Genomic DNA, 19,687 nt, shown 5'->3' with positions numbered 1-19,687 from the left:
GAAAGTCAAACGATTTGTAACAGTATGGCACTTATTTTTCCTGTAAGTTTGAGGATCAACGAATATAAATACAAAATTTCAAAGATCTAGGTGTTGGAAATCTTCACTTATATAAATTAATAATAAATTTATTTTTCAAGTAAGTATGACAGCACTTTTTCCCCCTACTAGAAGTATGGCAAATATAATAATGGTCACATTTTATCAAATACTCTCCAAAAAGCCAAATGCAATACTGGTACAAAAAGATAGGCGAAATAAAAAAATTTTGCAGATTTTCGGCGGTATGGCGACCATTTGGAATCGTCCGAAAAGTATGGCATGGCGATTTTCGTAAATGGCTGCACGACGATGGTTACCTGTGCAAAAGTTAGCTTGGTACAAATGGTTGAATAATTGTTTTTTTTAAATCAACACATTCGCGTCGGTATGGCGGGCTGTAAGTCATACCGGAAAAGTATGGCATGACACTACCGCCTACTTCTTTTTTATGGGCTATCGGTAAATTCTAAAATTTTTGTGTTACAAATCGTTTGACTTTCGCTATTTTTCCGACGAGTTCGACTAACGCCCACGCGACTAACCCACCGGTACCAGCGTTCACACCATCATTTTTCTTTTTGTCATTGCGTACTAAGACCCCTGTAGAACCGCCATCCTGTTACAAATGACTCGAAATTTTGTGTCAGTATCTCCCGGTCTATTAAATATTAAGAAGTCTAAATATTACTTAAGAGTCGACTCTAATACGTTTACGTCTCTACGTGGTCTACTTATTAAAAAAACATGTTTTTAAACTAATTTTAATTTTACTATTAACTTACTAGTATTCCATATAAAAAAGATTAACAAAATATTGATATTTCATGAGTATAATACGTAAGTTTACAAGCCTTGTAACCCCTCGTTTTCACCAAAGTATAATACATGTATTTTACAAATTTGATGCAATGTTTTCGTTTCTCATAGACATGTGTAAAACATGTTGTATACAAAATTTGATACATGTAGGATAACTTATATGAAACTTGTTGGTTGAAAACTTCTAGTTGCCTGATCTAAGTTGCCTACATGTTTATGATCTCTTGTTTTTGTTGTAGCAATACTTGTAGAATTCGAGACAAATTCAGTCGTACCTACTTTGATAATTTCTAAAAAAAAAACTTGTGATATGTATGTATGTTGAAAACTTTATCCAACAAACATGGATAAAGTTTAAAACTTGTTTGTTACTAGTATTATACAGAAATTGCAATAAAATAAACAATACTTATCTAAACCACGACTGTGTTTTGTAGGTGAGAACGCTATCAATGGATCAGATAAGTTCTACCATGTCACAGACTTCAGTGTAAACGCAAATGTGTTTTATACTTGTATAAATACTTGTTGGCTACAAAGTGTGAACGAAAGAATGTTTGAGACAGTCTCAATACATGTGTAAAATAAATAATTATGTTTTGAAAAGTATTCTACAAGTTTTGTATCAAACTAGTATTTAACTTGTTTCTTGGTGAAAACGAGGGGTAAAGACGTGTATTCTGTTACGTAGTTTTTAGAAATTAAATCGCCAACATGTAACTTTAATGTATTATACCAATCATTGAGTTTCAATCATTAATTTTAGGATAAATATCAGACTAAACAACATAATAAAATGTTAACAACAGCCTTGTCGTCGCCATTCCCGGCGCCAGACGTGGGAACTCCTACTTCTCTATCTATAGGTATAGAAACTTGAGGGCTTTCGTCTGACTTATTGTGCACAAAATCAATACAAGCTCATTTACATTAGGACAAAGAAATAAATTAATTGATGTTAATGCAAAAGCTTTAACTGGTCCCGTGTAACAACGTATTTCCTACATAGATACATAAATTGTCGCACTAGTATTTTTAACTAACAATACATATTATAGACAACCCTTGAAGAATACAAATGTATCACAAAGTGTAAGAAACTATGGTACAAGACATCCGCTTTTTAATTTATCTCTTGTGTCAAGTGTAAAGAAGTTTAAAGCAGGTTTGTTTAAAAAAGATTGCGGCTGTTCAAAATCATTCAATTGATATGCTTGAATGCTTTCTTAAATGGTGGTAAAAGGGTCCCCAAGGGTGATATTATGCAGGTACACAATACTCAGGACCATTTTTTATCTATGACATTCTTGACTAGTCAGAAAGGTACCGGTTGCGGTATCATGAAGCAATTCATGAATTATTTAGAGTATTGTTTTTATGGTATTTCGGTATAAATAATAAATTATTATTATTCATGAATTAGGTATATTTTGTAATTAGCCCACAATATAAATCTCACAACACGATATTTTAATAAAAACACCTCTACTTTTAGCATTCAGTTGTACTTTTCAAAAGAAAAATAGTAAAGCCGTCACTAATAGCCGTTATTAAATGTTGTAAATGAAAAATGTCTCTATCCTTTTCTAACACTCTGCTGAAAATATTTCCTTTTCATTTGGCGCTCACAAATCCACAGATAAACAACGTCTGACAGCGCGGGCTTAGCGTAAGTTTTGAGGTTATGTTAGTGTAATTCCAACGGTCGCGTCAAACGTACGCGTCAACATTGGCTGGTGCAGTGTCATTTGTTGATATGATAGAGTTCGATTCATATTCGTATAAACTTTAAGTGCATTCCTTAAGTGCCTCACATTCGGTTATTTCAATTGATTTGTTGTTTCTTAACTTTAGAATGATTATGTGGCTAGTTTTATAAAATTATTTTTCAAAACTGTTGTGGATTTATTTAATTGCAACTACTCTAAGGTAAGTCCTCTTAAATAATTAATAATAATAAGTTAACCTTTATAAAGCCTTAAAATTAAATAAATTTTGGAAGTAGTTAAAAAATTAAATTTTATCAATTATTTTGTAACGTTCCAATTTTTATATACTATGGTCATGGTTACATGATTTTTTACGAACTTTCATTGAACGAAGAAACTAGATTATAAATCAATTGACATTTTTATTAATTACTATTTTAAATTTTAGTTATATTCCTTGATAGTAGTTACTTAATTCTAGAAGTAATAACAGTACATACTGTCGTGACGATTTTTCTATTTTCTACGGTTTCGTTTTACTTTAACCAATTGAACTGTCCGTAATCAATTTTAGCGAAACCAAAACGTTAATCTAGATGGATATGGAAGCAATTTAAAACTATTCAATCAGCTGGAAAACTGATAAGTAAATGTTTGAAAAACCCTATTTGAACGCTGCAGGCACTGGGGTCCGTACGTCCCCTTGCAGTATGACCCCTTACGCTACACTCCGCTACACAATTGAACAAATAGCCTGTGCATCCATAAGAATCGTATTTTGATATCGTGAAGGATCAAATTTCCACAAATTTCCGAATCAGTGAATATTGCAGGGCCACCATCGTAGTGCATTGATGTAACACCCTCATTTTATTGCCTATACAGCATGCATATTGGGATATATACCGCGGCTCACATCAACCCATTAGAAGATTAATCCATCGTATTGTTATAGCGGTCTTTGTAGTGTAAATTACAACAGTGTGTTATCTAACCGCTCTTCTTTAAACTGCACGTTGTTACATTATTTGTATCATTAACTATACAAATCCCTTTCCTTCAAAGGTTATTGCACGCCTCATAAGCGAAGCGTTGAGGTGGGTACTACTGTCACTTCGCGCAAAACATCTGATTTTTCAAACTTAAAATGTCTTTATGTATCATACATTGCACTTGTAAGATAATACATACACACACATATTAAGAAAAAACACTATTTTTAACATTCATGATATTTTTGATGTCATTTTTGTTATTTAAACTATTTAAAAAACAGTTTAAAAAAGTTCTGTCTTGGACGGCCGTGTGTCTGTATGTGCGGAGGATTTTCTTGTTAACACGATAGCGACCGAAATACTTTACTAATCGAGTCTTTTTTTTTCTCTTACGCTTGAGTATGCTCAGGAATAGAACCCTTTCATTTTTCAGGTTCTGATTCGATGTGGTTTAATTGTTATTAAATAAACAAAAATAATAATTAATAAATTATTATTTTTGTTTATTACGCCTAAAAAAAATTATGAGGCGTGCACTTTTGGATTTTCCAAATTGTTTTAATGCTTCTAATGAAATTTGCATGTATAAATTGAAATTTAAGTAACTTAACGAAATGTCTCAGAATTTTGTCCTTGTCATATTCTTGGTAACACAAAGAAGGAAACTTAGGTCATTAACGCGGATTCAAACTTGATCTTCCTATTATGGATAACGAGTGTGGGATACGAATTAATAAACCGTTGCCGTTATTCCGTCAGAATCACGATATTGTTGTTCTGGTTTCAATGCCAAAATGTACCTAATAAAAAGTATGTACCTACTTCATCCTACGTATGCATCCCTATCTTCAAAATAAAAAAGTTTCTTCTGTAATTCCATTCCAAATTGATCTTGGAAGAAATATAATAAGGTACCTACCCACTGCTCTCAATGTCAGCTTTTTACGGCACTTCGCTATCATCTCGTTCCTCTATGAATCGAATATTCGAGTTGAAACTCTACATATTTGAGTTGAGACTCACTCCATGTATACCTAAATAAATAAAGCACAACGTAGGTACACAACGCAATTTAATCCTTGATCTATAACAAATGCCAATTCTACTTTTGGCAGTACCTAAGTTTACAACCTTTCACGCTTTCAAGTCACGACAGTTTCTATATTAGTTACTGGTTCATATTCTTGTTGAAGTATTACAAATAATTTATATTAATTCAATCATATAACTAGTGGTTAATCACGATGTGGTCTGACTCCCGTCAATGTAATTTCAGGTTCTCTGAAGTTCAGAAATCACTAGGACATGTATGCAAGTCTGATTCCTAAGACTTTCCTACACTTAAACGTAAAGTTGACGAGACTAATTTTATGTTTCATGATTTGGCAGACTTTTCTTAATTCTTTATACATTATGAAAAAATTGTCCCCTCTACGTATTAACGTAGACGGGATTATACTTTTTCCAATAGGATTTAATAAGTAAACTCAAAATCAAATATTTATTGATTCAATTAGATTTCTTATAAAATCACTTTTGAATCGTTATAACATTTTTTAATATTTACCACCGATTCGGAAAGCAGTAGGAGAAGAACCAGCAAGAAACTCCATAAAAGGAGTTAAAAGTAGTCCATGTTATATCCTTTGTACCTCGAAATAAATACAGCAATGATTTAACGAAACGAATTATGTATTTGCATATAATATTTGATAATTAGCATACATATAGTAAAAAACCAAACGTCATAAATATTTTTATCATTTTAAAAAACGTAAATGTTTACACTTTACACAGATTGTAATAAAGATTACAAGATTTTTATTAAACGACCTCGAATTATAATTTCTAATAGATAACTTTACTAAACCAACGTATCGTAAAATATTCATTATGTTTGTCTCTGAGTATTATTGAAGGCTAATTTTTTGTATGTAGAGTCTTGAATAGGTATAATAAGTATTATGGATACTGATATATTTAAATTTGCTGCAAGGCTAATAACAATTCAAGCAATACAATGTACCTATAAAGATTCGTCACAACTCACAAGGCACTTAATTGTCTATTGATTCCTATTAATCATCAATGTGGTCAAACTGAATAACATGAGCTTATGTTATGAAGATATTATTTTATTCATACACTCATTCATGGAGAGGAAGGAAATTTTACCATAATATTAGTTGATAAGAAATTAATTTAATTCATAATTATTCACGTAAATATATGACGCATTTCCAAAGTGGCGCTGAATTGACATCGACTCTACCAGGATAAAGTTTCTACTATTGCATAAAATTATTTACGATAGTTAAGGTAGTTGTCAAATCTGTATCTCTGGTTGTTTTGTTTATTACAATTATAGCATTACTTAAATTTTGTTATCTTTAGTGATCTTGCTAAATAGTATTTATTTTTCTTTTTTTTTAAACAAACTTTTAACGTGTTTTTAGAAACGTTAAACAAGAAGAACGTAGCAATTGTATACAGTCAAATGCTTACTCTAATTATAATTGAAAAAAATGTAACTGCTCTAGATGTAGTGACAACTCAAACTATCAATCAGAAAACCAGAGCAAACCGTTTTCACTCGAGATTGAATCACAAAGGAGACCAAACTGAATAATGACAAAGAACGGGAAGCAATTTCCCAGAGTTCTTTCTATCTGAGATCTAGGGCATTCACTATGGGAAGACTCTTGATTCGATACTGAACACCATTGTGTACTTAGAAGATGTACCGTGACAACAGTACCGTACGCCCCACTTACTTGCAGAAATCATATGTGCTAGAACCATACTATTAGTTCTATCCATAAAACGTAATATAACTCATAACTATACAGCTATAGTAACTAGACATTATATTTTAAAAGATCGTCCATAAGTAATGCTCTTGGCCTTTTGATAAAGAGCCTAAGGTATAAAATATAAGGTTAATTGTTTACATGGCATGACTTAAAACATGACATATCTTATGTAGCCGGTTCAAGGTTTTAGTAAATAACAATACAGTCGCGGGTCACATTCCTAAGGGCCCAGTACCACTATCGCTCTCATAGTCACGCATAAATCTTGGTTTCATTAATAAATGTGGGCGCAGCGAAACACGAACCCGTTACACGCAACATAAATTCGTATTAGTACATATTATTATGATGTAAATATTTATCATTTGTTATTGAGACAGTATAGCAACAACGTGCGTAAGTGAGGTGTCATGAAAAAACTACTCTAACGAATTATAGGCCTGTTGAATGGAAGTGTGTTATTCGTTGGTTTCATAGGCATAAACTATCATGAAGAATGAGGGTTAAGGCATGAATCTTAGCATGTAATTATCAACAGCTTGGAGATAAACATGAAATGAAAATGGTCTCTACAATCTACATATTGATGCAGTCAAACAATGTTCTTCAATAACAATTAAATATCTTCTTTCTTTCAATATATCATCATGCGTTTACGACTCTAAGCATATTAAAATTAAGATAAAATAATGTAATTTACTCATATAATATGTACTCTAATCTACTCAGATATACCTACTCAGACAACTAGTATGGCCCTTAACATGCTGTTACACATTCTACATTCTATTCGTATTCGTTAACGAATTGCTCACCCTTCAAAAAGGTCTTTAATTATGCCACTTATAACGGAAACACGAAGTACTTAAACAATTTCACACGTTTCAATGTTAGAGGCAAATGAACTTCTATACCGGAATCTCTAATTGGCACTAAATTCAGAGCAAAGCTTGAATCAAAACGTAAAGAACGTTTTTTAGCCAATATTAAAACTGCATCATATACCAGACATAATTATACCAAAATAATAACATCCGTCAATTAACGTTGAATTTATCTCTAGAATTAAGAAATTTATTTAAATACAAAGATTAATATTTATTGTAACGACAATAAATTGGATGTTTATAGTTATATCAAAGACATTAAATTGAAAAGAAATTTCCAGAACTTCTTAAGGTCAGGAAAGGTAAATTTTCATTTGGTAAAAATGTTACCTTTAGAAAGGTACAATGCATACCTACTTATATTATTTATATTTAGCACATCGTGGGCTACGTTAGTAACATGAGTGTGGGTATATTATGTCGAGTACTTTGTGACGATGAAATCACTTGTAGGTGTAACTTGTTTAAAATTGAAATTAGACATGTGTACAAATAAAATAATTTTGTATAAGAAAACAATTTACATAATAAATGTGGTCTTGTTTTATAATGCGGTTAATTTTTTGCTTCGATATATTAAACTAAAGGTATTTTTAGTAATATTTTTAATCGTACCCTCATACATTATTCATGCGTAATTATAGTGTAAAGCTACTTACTCACGAAAGCTGTTTATTATTATACTTTTCAAAGAACAAAAGAGATTAAATAACAATTCCATTGTTGGATAGAACGTTGCTGCCAAAATTCTTGTAAAATCTTTTTGAAGTCCTTTTTCTATACTAATATTATAAAGCTGAAGAGTTTGTTTGTTTGTTTGAACGCGCTAATCTCGGGAACTACTGGTCCGATTTGAAAAATTATTTCGGTGTTAGATAGCTCATTTATCGAGGAAGGCTATAGGCTATATACCATCACGCTACGACCAACAGGAGAGGAGCCACGGGGGTGAAACCGCGCGGAGCGGCTAGTATTTTATATGCAAAATGAACACTATGAATTCTTCAAATTGGTACTTTCTTATTACAACATTCATCATATTGACACCGACGTTAAGGACACACTTATAAAATTAACAAACAGATTTGTAATACAGAAACATAATATGGGTATCACATTTCAGAATGCCAATACAATGATCAACCAATCAAAACAATAAATAAACGATGTGGCGCGAAACTTAATATTTTTCAGCGGGACCATAGGATTATATTAATACTAGCTTTCCCGCTCGCGGCTTCGCCCGCGTTTTCGAAGAAAAACCCGCAGTTCCCGTCCCGTGGGATTTCTGGGATAAAACCTATGTGTTAATCCAAGTTACCCTCTATATGTGTGCTAAATTTCATTGTAATCGGTTCAGTAGTATTTGCGTGAAAGAGTAACAAACATTCACACACACATATCCATCCTCACAAACTTTCGCATTCATAATACATATTAGTTGGAAGGATAGGATAATAGCTGGCAATTAGTGGTTGTTTGTCAGAGTTGCATAGACCGTGAACCGGAAGAGCAGTGACCAAAGCTTTCCGAATTCGGCACACAACGGGACGGTCTGCGCAAATTAACTACACTTTCCCACCAAACCGCTAACTGGACTCATCCTCATAAAGATGAATTTATGAAACGAAATATAACGAAGCATAATTTGAAATTCTTATATGCTGTTGGATCATTTTAGTTGCACACTATGCTGATTTAGATAAGGTGTTATTGTGAGGATTTTTTTAGATTTGCACGTGTACTGTGTTATGCTTTGAAATAAGAAACATTATCGATGTAGGCGTTTTTATAAACGACCAAGTAGGTATTAATTACTGATAGACGAAGTATTTATTTATTTCTAATGTTATGTTACGTTTAATCTTTGTGTTTGTGAAGGGAGTTAAAGCACTCAAAATATTCATTCTTAGTAGCTTAATCTACTTGGATATACTGGATGGGTTTAATAGAAAAACTCGGTAAAGCATATTTGTTTAAAAAAATGTACTTTATTCGAGTTAGCCCTATCGGTCCGGTGATATATTGTCCTACCCCACTGCTATTGGACCCCTGGGTGGGCTATCGTAATACAGATCACCCTTAGATGTATGAGCTGATGTCGGCGGAATTTAATTACACTCATGTTCCTCCCGAGAGATCCATACTTTAGTTGCGGTGGACGGAGCTATTGTTATTCCCTAGTTAGTCTAGTGGTCATTGTATTTGTCTACAAATTGTCTACGAATTTTTTTCACTATTAACGGGTGATTTAAAGAAGCAGTGCAAAGTGCATATTACACATAAAATAATTAGAATATAATATAACCAGAGTGCAAGTATTGACATAAGAGAAGCCTTCTTTTCTTATTCTACAAACACTTGATTAAATAGACTACAAATTAACCTTATGAGAATTGAGTTTCATTTAATTAAAATTCACCTATATGGCTATAATGTGATGTATTACAAATTAATGTATTGAAGAATACATAATATTTTGTCATTTACTATTAAGTATACCTACTTATATCATATAGGTATCTTATCTAAGTTCATTCTATCCTCAATTTTTAATTGTGGGAGAAATTAATACTTACTGTATATTAAGAAATTACAGATATTAATAGTTCTCATATTTATGCATAATTATATACAAAAAAAATATCATGTAACGGAGTCTTTGCCAATTAAGGAAATCGTGTGAAATTATAATACCATGCAACAATGGACCATACAAAGTCAAGTGTAGGGTTTTTGTTTAAACTTGAGATTTTATGGTAATGATAATTAAGATGGTAGTATTGTTAAACGAAATAACCATTACACTTTAAAGGCTAAGTTCACAGACAATTGAATTTCTGATTTGGACTTACCTACTTATTTTGTCTGTATAACATGGGAGAAAAAAAAATACATTTTTTGTATATTTCCTCAAATCAAGAAAATGTATGGTCCGTTTCAGTCATTTTACAAAATACTTTGCGTCTACCTGGGGAACGCCGACTATAGTTCAACGCTAATGTAACGACGTTTATCCAGCTTCATCCCATGTATTTATACCATTAAAAGGTCGTATTAAACAGACCTGTATGAAAATAAATCGTAATGACTATTTTGTATGAGTGGAAGTCCGCAGCCAACCGGATATCCGCGGCGCGTCGGCACATTCGGCTGCACATCGGGCTCGTACACACGTATGGACTTAAAATAGTGCTATTAAACAGTTATCTTTATTGACACCACTGAAACAGTTCCCTTATAAAAACGATGTAATGAAATATTGAGGAAACTATGGTTATGACGCTGCAGCTGTAACCTTATTACGTTTTACGATTTACATTATGGTTGGGTTAATAATCTAATAATTATGAGTTTTCTAAGGTATGTTTAGAGACTTAATTATTATTAAAAAAAAATGCTTAGAATAGTGCTGTACAAGTTATACAAGTACGTTAATTTGAATCATGCTTAGTTTTTTAACAAGCTTGAAGACTCTACATAGCTACATTCGATATTTGGTGGTCAAAAGTGAGTCTCATAATAAAATATTTATACCAGCAATACATTTAGTAGTAACTAGATTTGTATATAAAAATTAATAATTCAAGCAAGCGCACGTAACCGACATAATATTATGTTTACCTTGACATCAGCGACAGTCAAGGGATTGTAGCGCTTTAAATGCTATCAGGTCGCGAAATCGTTACATGACTCATAATGAAACTATGATAAGGAGTCAAATTTCACTTAACGTACATTGACTACGTTTTTTACAGCTACCTTCTAGTAAAAATATTTCTAAATCAAAAATATAAATAATTCTCAATTTATTTTTAAATGTTGGTATATTAAGTAATTCTTCCAAAAAAATCTAGACGCTAGTCCGATCTCTAACCCAGCATGAAATTTGTTAGCAATTTAGAGTTTATTACTGTTATAGAAGGTAGTTAGTGTCCATGACATTTCCAAGATGAGCATGAAACCAATTACGAATACAAAAATGTAATAACATGATTTGCAGCTAAACTTCAGAGAGCATAAACATACAATTAATGTATTTCATTCTCAAAACACCTATTGACAATTAACATATTATATATCAATTAGTAACCAACTCCTTCTAGTATTAAACTCTACTATTAAGGTATGTAGAGCTTAGACGATGTAATTTTTAGGTCAATCCAAATAAGGCTGACGGCTAGCACGTTAGTATAAAACATGGTTACCGGACGTAGATATTTACGCGACCTAAGCCCACTCCGTGTGGGTGTTATGGTGGTCAGTTTTTATGTCTTGACATTAATATTAATACATTCTAAACTCACCTTTATATAATCGCAATAAGATGCATTATCTTTTGATACAACCCTACCTATGATACCTTTATAAACTGTTGAAAATGCATCATGTTTTGACACCAAACCGCAGTTAAACAAACAAAGCATATGTTTATTAAAACCTTACTCAGTCTATGCAAGACAAACATATGGTGTTGTCTAATTATACACGTTTCTTATAAGCTCAAACGGTTACTATATTTAGCGATGCGCTGCTTGGCGGACTATTAAACCATTAAACTCAGACATTAATGACAACACAAACACTTTACATAATAGTGCGTTGATCTTTCAAGGATTGTGTGATTCTCATGCTATTAACAATTCTGTGTACCTATTCCCAAAATGGTTCTATAATCTATATCTTTTTTATTTGGAATTTCAGTTAAATCATGGGTGCGCCTGCGTGGGGCACGCGTGGTGGCGGTGACCGACCACGGCTGCTTCGTATGACGCCTCTTAGACACAGCTTTGCAGCACCCGCGACACCACCAACACAGACACCTCGCACACACGATTATGCGTCAGATGCTGATACGAAAAAAGGTAATTGAAAAAGTTTAGTTCCTTTGTTTAAATGATAGCTTTATTTTATTTCTGATAAAAGTGTTGTGCTAAAAGCATGTAGGTGGTCTGATGCCTCTATCACAATGACGCTGTTTATTATTCACGTTTAAAAGTAAAATGATCGGATACGGGCCTATAACCAGCTGCAAATCATTTAATAAGTACTTGATAACCTTTAACATAAATAATAAGTATAATAATGGCCATAGCTTATACTTTACTTTTAAAAACGAATTTATAAATGTAGCATTATTTTATTTGTTTAAATACGTAATGAGATATATTAAAATGTAATTTTAAATGTTTTCAGAAGATAGTTGGAATGCCAACTTATCTCAGAGATGGCGAAAGTTACGACGGAGATGTTCACGGCTGCGGCCTGGATCAGGGAATCGTGAACCTAGTCCTGTACGTTGTTCGCCATCCCCCCCTCGTCCGCCTCCACACTGTTCCCCCGCTCCCGCTGCTAAACTCTCATTCAGACATCGTGGCAAAGTGTACACGACAGCATCTCTGCGAGTGACCAGCGGGGCGCCTGACATCCTTCGGGCTCTCGGAAAACTTGGAGGTGGATTGAGAAGACGAGCTCTATCGGCACATGATGTTCTTACACCCCCACAACAACAACCATCTACATTTTACGTACCTAGCCCGACATCTGGTCGGCAACCTTCCTCGCCGTCTCCACCTCGACAAAACTCCACGCTTCGTCGACGTTGTAGTTCTCCAAATGTGTATCGAACCAAAAATGCAGCTCCTAAAGAGCGAGCACCGCTTATTAATCAAGAAGATGAGAGCAGAGATGTCGTTGACTATTCATATGGACTAGAACGTCGTAAGAATAGTAGGGATGGCCGGAGTCGGCCCTACAGTGAGAACGTTAATATGGACATTCCTATATACAAAAACGGTTATAATAGATTAGGAAGTGATACTGACAGATTATGGGAGGAACCGTATAGATTGCCCAGGGTTCAAGTACGGCAGGATCCTGTACAGCAATTAAGAAATGGAGTGTCGGAGCTTCGAGTGAGTTCCACGCCGCGGTCAACTCGCCCTCCCCCCGCGCCACCTGCTTCTGGCCAAAAACCAACAAAGCGACCTCCAGCCCCGGAACCGAGAGACACACACACTTTTGAGGTAAGGATTTTTACACATAATACAGAATAAGATTGACAACAATACATGAAGACAATTGGTACAGTTTTGTATCAGTTTTTTTACCCGACTACGGCAAAGCAAAAGGAGGGTTATGATTTTGACAGGCTATGTATGTATGTATGTATGTATGTATGTATGTATATATGTATGTATGTATGTATGTATGTATGTATGTTCATCTGTTCCCTCGTAACTTCTAAACTACTTATCAGAATTCGACAAATGACATATCATTAGAAGCGTCTTAATTGTCCGCTGGTTATAGGCTATATGGGGTTTCACAAAATCTAATGTGGCGCCCTCTAGCGGACAAAACATACAGAGTAAAAAAATAAAGTTAAGATAAATATGCCGTGTTTGGTATCATTTGAAAGCTTTTTACTTGCACATTTTGAATATATATATATTACTAGCATTTGCTTGTGACTTTACCTGTATTCATGGACTGATTGCATATAATTCACATCTTTTCGTTCATAGCTTCTTTATGAGTTCATCAATTTAACTTTTGTTTTATACTTTTTCAGCGTCGTTTTTTGTCGTAGTTGGGTTTTAGTTGTTTTACTTTTTATCTTGTTTATGTAATAAGAAATGTTTGCACATAATATAATAAATCTAAAATCTATCTAAAACCTCCATCAAAATAACCTACTTCCACAAACGAGCTTGTGGTTTTATTTCAACGGGTCTTGATTATATTGCCTCAGAAAATAAAGGTGGTTTTCTATTTATTAAATTGAATAACAACGTAACATAACATATTAATAACTAGCTGACCTAGTAGACGTCGCGTTGTTCTGTCCCCTTGCCCCTTAATAAGTCAAACGTCAAAGTCTTTTACGCTTAGCAATATATTTGGCAATTCATTTTTTTGACGTGACAACGTCTTATAATTCGATAGAGCTGGCTGCACGCACGAAAAAACATGACTCATGCGGCGTTACCTCGCTCTGAGGCGTTCCAAAGGCTTGAAGTGCAAGCGAGAGCGCGGAACGAGCGACAAAGAAGCACAATCGGACGTTGTCACGTTCAACTATCGTCAGTAAACCGATTTACAGACAACCAATTTTTTTACATAGATATGCAAATTGAAACTGACTAAATAACTGGTTAATTTAAATTCGTGATATCAAATTTCAGGTGCGTTTCACAAAGTCGGCTGGTGGCAAAGGTCTCGGTTTCAGCATAGTGGGTGGCCGCGACTCTCCCCGGGGTGATATGGGAATCTTCGTAAAAACAATATTTAATAACGGACAAGCGGCCGAATCCGGTTTACTACGGGAAGGTAAGAAATTTCACTTCAATATTTATATGGACATATTTTGGTCGACCAACAAAACATTATATGAAAGTGAACCAGTTCTGCGTACTTGATATTATGTCCTTTTTAAATATTAAATTCAGATACTGATCTCAAAATGATGCTCAGGTGTAATACACATTATAAATAATTGAGCTATCTATTTCGTCTATTCTTAGATTGAGATAAATTTTAGACGAAAAGGACTCGGCCTCGTCGGATTGCGAGGTTAATTACCTAATTATCAAAAATGTTCATAATTAACTCTTAAAAACTACTACATATTTAAAAAAAAGTTTCTGCAGCTGTACGACCACTGAGCTTGTACCATATTTCCTACATCTAGCATATTTCAAGCAATATTTTATTAGTTTAATAATTATTAATACGATATTGTCAAATAAAAATATGGTACTGCAGTGACAGTTACATCCAAAGCATTCAAATCCCTCACATTCTCAGGCTTTATTATTTCAATATTTTATGCACAAAGTTCTATGGTGTTTTATAACGTGAACATTCCTTTCCGACGGTTAAAACAGCTGCATTTCACATTGGCCGCACACCCCATACTATGCACATTTCACCTGGCTTATTGATTTATTCATTACCTCTATAGAAGGTTTTTACAGTTCCATTAGAAATTATAAATAGGTCAAAATTATAAAAAAGGCGGAATAAGACAATAAGGCTTTTCGTAATAACACCTAGTCATTGTTATGCATTACGAAACGATAATTAAAAGTTGATATTTTTGTATTGGGAAATTAATTGCGTACGTGCGTTGGTCTGATCAATTTCTAGCTTTCTTTTTTCATGATTTATTTTTTCACAACTATTTTTGTGTAACATACTTAACTGTACAAATGTTTTTTTCGATAAAGCTTCGATTTATTCGTATCAAAAAATAAATTATTTTTCAATAAATTATGCACTTTTTCATATACATACATACGAAATTAGTTGAAAAAGATTTGATCACGAAGTTTCAAAAATGTATGAACTTTATGCAAATCAATGCATTAACATGATTTTTATTAATAGACGCCCCGGTTTTCGAAATTTGACCTTCCCACTCTCACGACTAAAAACTCTTACCTGCGTTCCACTGCATGTGTGACGTAGGCGATGAATTTACATTCAACTAATCTGTATTGTGATACAAAAAAACAGCGACATGTTTTAACTCGATATGTGGAACACTGTATTAGCTTATTTTGTTGGGTAGTCTAATTTGACGAGTTAAAAATTTGCCGACATAAAATGTATTTATTACTTGTGGGCTGTGGCCAATTTTAAATAGGCATCCTATCGCTAAAGTCATTGCATTTAAAAAAAAAATTCCATAATAAGTAACATCTGGTAACATCACACACGCCAATAGAAGTGGCTATGAAAAATATTTAAAAATGGGAAAAAGTCCTTTTAAGTGTAAACTGTAAACCGCCGCTACTTCTCAGTTTTAATTTTTTTTTTCATATTGTCACTTTTAGTGTAGGTAACTACAATTAAGAACATTAATTGAAACATCACACATCATCTTCCTTATTAAATGTAAGTTAGTGTACATAATTATTTAGATGCCTTTATATACCTAATAAGCGAAAACGTAAGCGTACCTAATTATTTCAGAAAAAAAAACACGCAGGATTTTTTAATTAATTTATCATGTAGTATGTCATACTCTATCCTAATTTTATATTAAATTATCTATACATTCATGTTCCAGGTGACGAAATCGTATCAGTAAACGGTAGGGGAACAGCGGGTCTAACCCACGGGGAGGCTATAAGGTTGTTCAAGGACGTCCGCGCGGGGCCCGTGTTACTGCGAGTGTCAAGGCGGGCACCTGCACGCTGACTGCCCTGCGCCTGCTGTGGGGACCCACTTCAGGCGCCTAACTATTCTACTATATGAGATGTTGTACTATACGAAACAATTTGCTTTATATGAATTTTTGTACTTTCTAATTAAGAATAGGATCGATACAGCGCCATCTTGTGAAGTCTAAGTTAAGCAATAACGCTTGTATAATTAAACTCGACTTTGACTCACGACATTGACTCACAGTCAGATACAATGAAATAAATCGTTATTGAAATGCATTTTAAGGATTTCTATAAAAAAAAATCATAGTGTCCAATGACATTTCACACATAAAGGCTACTGACGTTCCTATTCTTAGTTAGATTGCATTATACTGTTTGAGACTTTCCTAAAGCACAAAAGGCTTGAGAATTAGAATCCTTAATATAAATTGTATAGCAGTGGCGGAATTAACATCATCAAAATTAGAAATTAACGTCTTAATAGACTCTAGAATCAGTTAATACTGATTTTAGCAAATTCTTACAGTGTGGTCACAGGACCTCACGCGCTTTTTAATAACGGCTAATTCGCATTAAAGACTCGTTTATGTCTTTAATTTGTTGTTCTCTGTTCGTTAATTATAAGCTGCTGTTTGCAGCTTTCATGTAAATCTTCAATTGATGTTTGAGTATTGGAGAAATCTGTCAGAGTTTCTTGGGTATGTTGACCACTATTGTAAGTACCTAACTGCGTAATAAATTAACATTTAAAGTATTAATATTTATGATCGTTAAACGCATAACCTATAGGTACTACTTTTCATCTATCCATACTAATATTATAAATGCGAAAGTAACTCTGTCTGTCTGTCTGTTACTCAATCACGCCTAAACTACTGAACCAATTTTCATGAAATTTGGTATGGAGATATTTTGATACCCGAGAAAGGACAAAGGCTACTTTTTATCCCGGGAAAATGATGCAATTCCGGAAATCCCACGGGAACGGGAACTATGCGGGTTTTTCTTTGAATGCGCGAGCGAAGCCGCGGGCAGAAACCTAGTTATTTATATTTCAATTATAAGTGTCATTATTGTATGTATTCGAATTTGTCTATCTTTGCCTACAAATATTATGTATGTAAAACAAAGTAAATTCTAAAATGAATCCTTACTAGGGAAGTTCTGGCTTGAATACAATAATTATAGAATTAATTTATTTCCAACGCAGTGTAACTATGTATTGTAATAATTGAATTGGATATTGAAGCTTGTAATTTATAATTGAAGCAGTAGTGTTGTATTTTCTTTTTCATTTGCTTAGAAATTCGTCCATAAGTTGTTTCTCAGTATTGAGTGAAAGTTTTAATTTATTTCAAATCGTAAATCTGAATTCACATCTGAACTTATATATAAAAATAATGTAGTGGTGAGTTTTTCTTAAATAATTCATTTTCAAAAATTGTAGACTTTATTTTACTTATATATACATATTTACAAAGGTTAATATTAAGAGAAATGCAGTGGGTATTTTATCCATGCAAACGCTCTCGTCTATTTTCTCCTTGGAAATTAATCTTAGAGCACACAGAATTTTAAATATCATCTTCGATGACCCTATGATTTTTTTTAAATAGGTACTTTATTTTTATTGAGTAGATCTATACTATAATACCTCAGAAAATGCTCAAAGTTGTTCACAAAGTCTGCTATCAACAGACGCTAAGTAAACAAATTTGACAACTATAAATTAAAACGGGAGCACAATATTTCTTCCTAAGTATTTTTGTGTCGGTCAAGTATTGGAGGAGGAAAAAGACAAGAGCCAGACCTCAAAATATGACTTTTTGGTATCGCGAGCGCTTGGAGAGACAGCCATCGGTTTTTAAATACATACTTACTTAATTTTGAAAACTGTCGCCTTCTCTTAGGACGATATTAATTTAAATATATTTATCAATTTTATAGTTATTATAAATTGCTTCAATATCCAACTGCTAAAGGTAGATTGTCTATTCTCAAACGACACAGTGATTCAAAATTTAATAATCGAATTGAGGGTAGAAAGTTGTAAACAGACCTTTGTTAACGCTTCTGCATACATGATACATGTTCTATCTAATTTCCAACGTATTCTTAATCTTCTCTAAATTATTTAAATTCACATTATACTCCTATTTTCAGTTTACCTTAGTTATGCGTCACTTGAAGATAATGTACTAACGAGATGCGAACATATTCTTCAGGGAAATCCCTATACTTGTTAATAATAATGAAGTTTGGTAGAGCCTTTTAACTATGATCCCTTAATCTTAGCAGGGACCCATGAAGAAATCATGTTGTAATTTTGAACTCCTAACTTCAATAGTTGACGATTATAATTAATAATTATTATAATATCACAAAATACGTGCAATAGAACCTAACATTGCGGTTCATTTGTATTTTATTCTTCTTTGATACGATTGGGAAGTCTGTGATATTAAATTTAAAACTAAAAATTTTATACTGAATTTGGAATGTTTCTAAAATAAAATTATTGTAGTCTACTGACCAAATTAAACAATGCTAGATAATATGATTAAGGTGTAGATACTATGAAACGTATATTTGTAAATAATTATCATAATATATTTTCTTGATAAAACTAATTTATATTTATAATGAATTATAATTTATAACGTAGGAATATGGCACAACTAACGGATGTTTTTGCATTTTTATAGTTTGTATTGAAAGTACACAACGAAGTATGTGACAAATATAACATTATATATGAACAAGTTGTTTTATTGAATTCTAAAAATACCCATATACTGATTTTTATGAGACAAAACGTGGATAAAACGTCTCAGGCGGACACCTAGCAATAAGTTTGTTATCAACCTCATTTCAATCTTTTGTGTAGAACGTTTAATACTGTCGATTTTCTGATGAAACATTGATCTTGAATAATTCAGTCCTATAGCAACTTTCAGAAGTCACCTCGTGCTTCTGCCTATACAGTAAATATTATTATTACACAACTTATCTTTACGTTATACTGGTAGAAAACAGAATTTCAATGGTCCATTTGTCCCTATATAGTTAACTAGTGGTCGCCCCGGCTTCGCCCGTGGTACATATTTCGCAATAAAATGTAGCCTATGTCCTTTCTCGGGTATCAAAATATCTCCATACCAAATTTCATGCAAATTGGTTCAGTAGTTTAGGCGTGATTGAGTAACAGACAGACAGACAGACAGAGTTACTTTCGCATTTATAATA

At 33.2% G+C, this 19,687-nt stretch overlaps 1 protein-coding gene across 2 annotated transcripts; it reads left to right on the top strand.

Moving 5' to 3' along the window:
• Nucleotides 1–2,536: 2,536 nt before the first annotated feature.
• Nucleotides 2,537–16,955, top strand: LOC149907788 (uncharacterized). 2 transcript variants are annotated; one of them, XM_090103401.1, is made up of 5 exons: nucleotides 2,537–2,790; nucleotides 11,970–12,130; nucleotides 12,465–13,291; nucleotides 14,453–14,597; nucleotides 16,342–16,955. In XM_090103401.1, the coding sequence occupies exons 2-5, from the start codon at nucleotides 11,977–11,979 to the stop codon at nucleotides 16,470–16,472; spliced, it is 1,257 nt and encodes a 418-aa protein (XP_089959527.1). In that variant the 5' UTR covers nucleotides 2,537–2,790; nucleotides 11,970–11,976; the 3' UTR covers nucleotides 16,473–16,955. The 2 variants fall into 2 exon arrangements, with proteins under 2 accessions (XP_089959527.1, XP_089959526.1); XM_090103400.1 differs by having other exon boundaries at nucleotides 12,462–13,291; nucleotides 16,342–16,954.
• The last annotated feature ends 2,732 nt before the right edge of the window (nucleotides 16,956–19,687 follow it).

This window comes from Colias eurytheme, chromosome 6 (genome assembly GCF_061535395.1).
Source record: "Colias eurytheme isolate Ceu_HAF_F1 chromosome 6, ilColEury1 Martin Lab GWU primary, whole genome shotgun sequence".
Taxonomy (NCBI): Eukaryota; Metazoa; Arthropoda; class Insecta; order Lepidoptera; family Pieridae; genus Colias; species Colias eurytheme.
The sequence above is the reverse complement of the archived record's forward strand: the minus strand, read 5'-3'. Positions and strand labels throughout refer to the sequence as shown.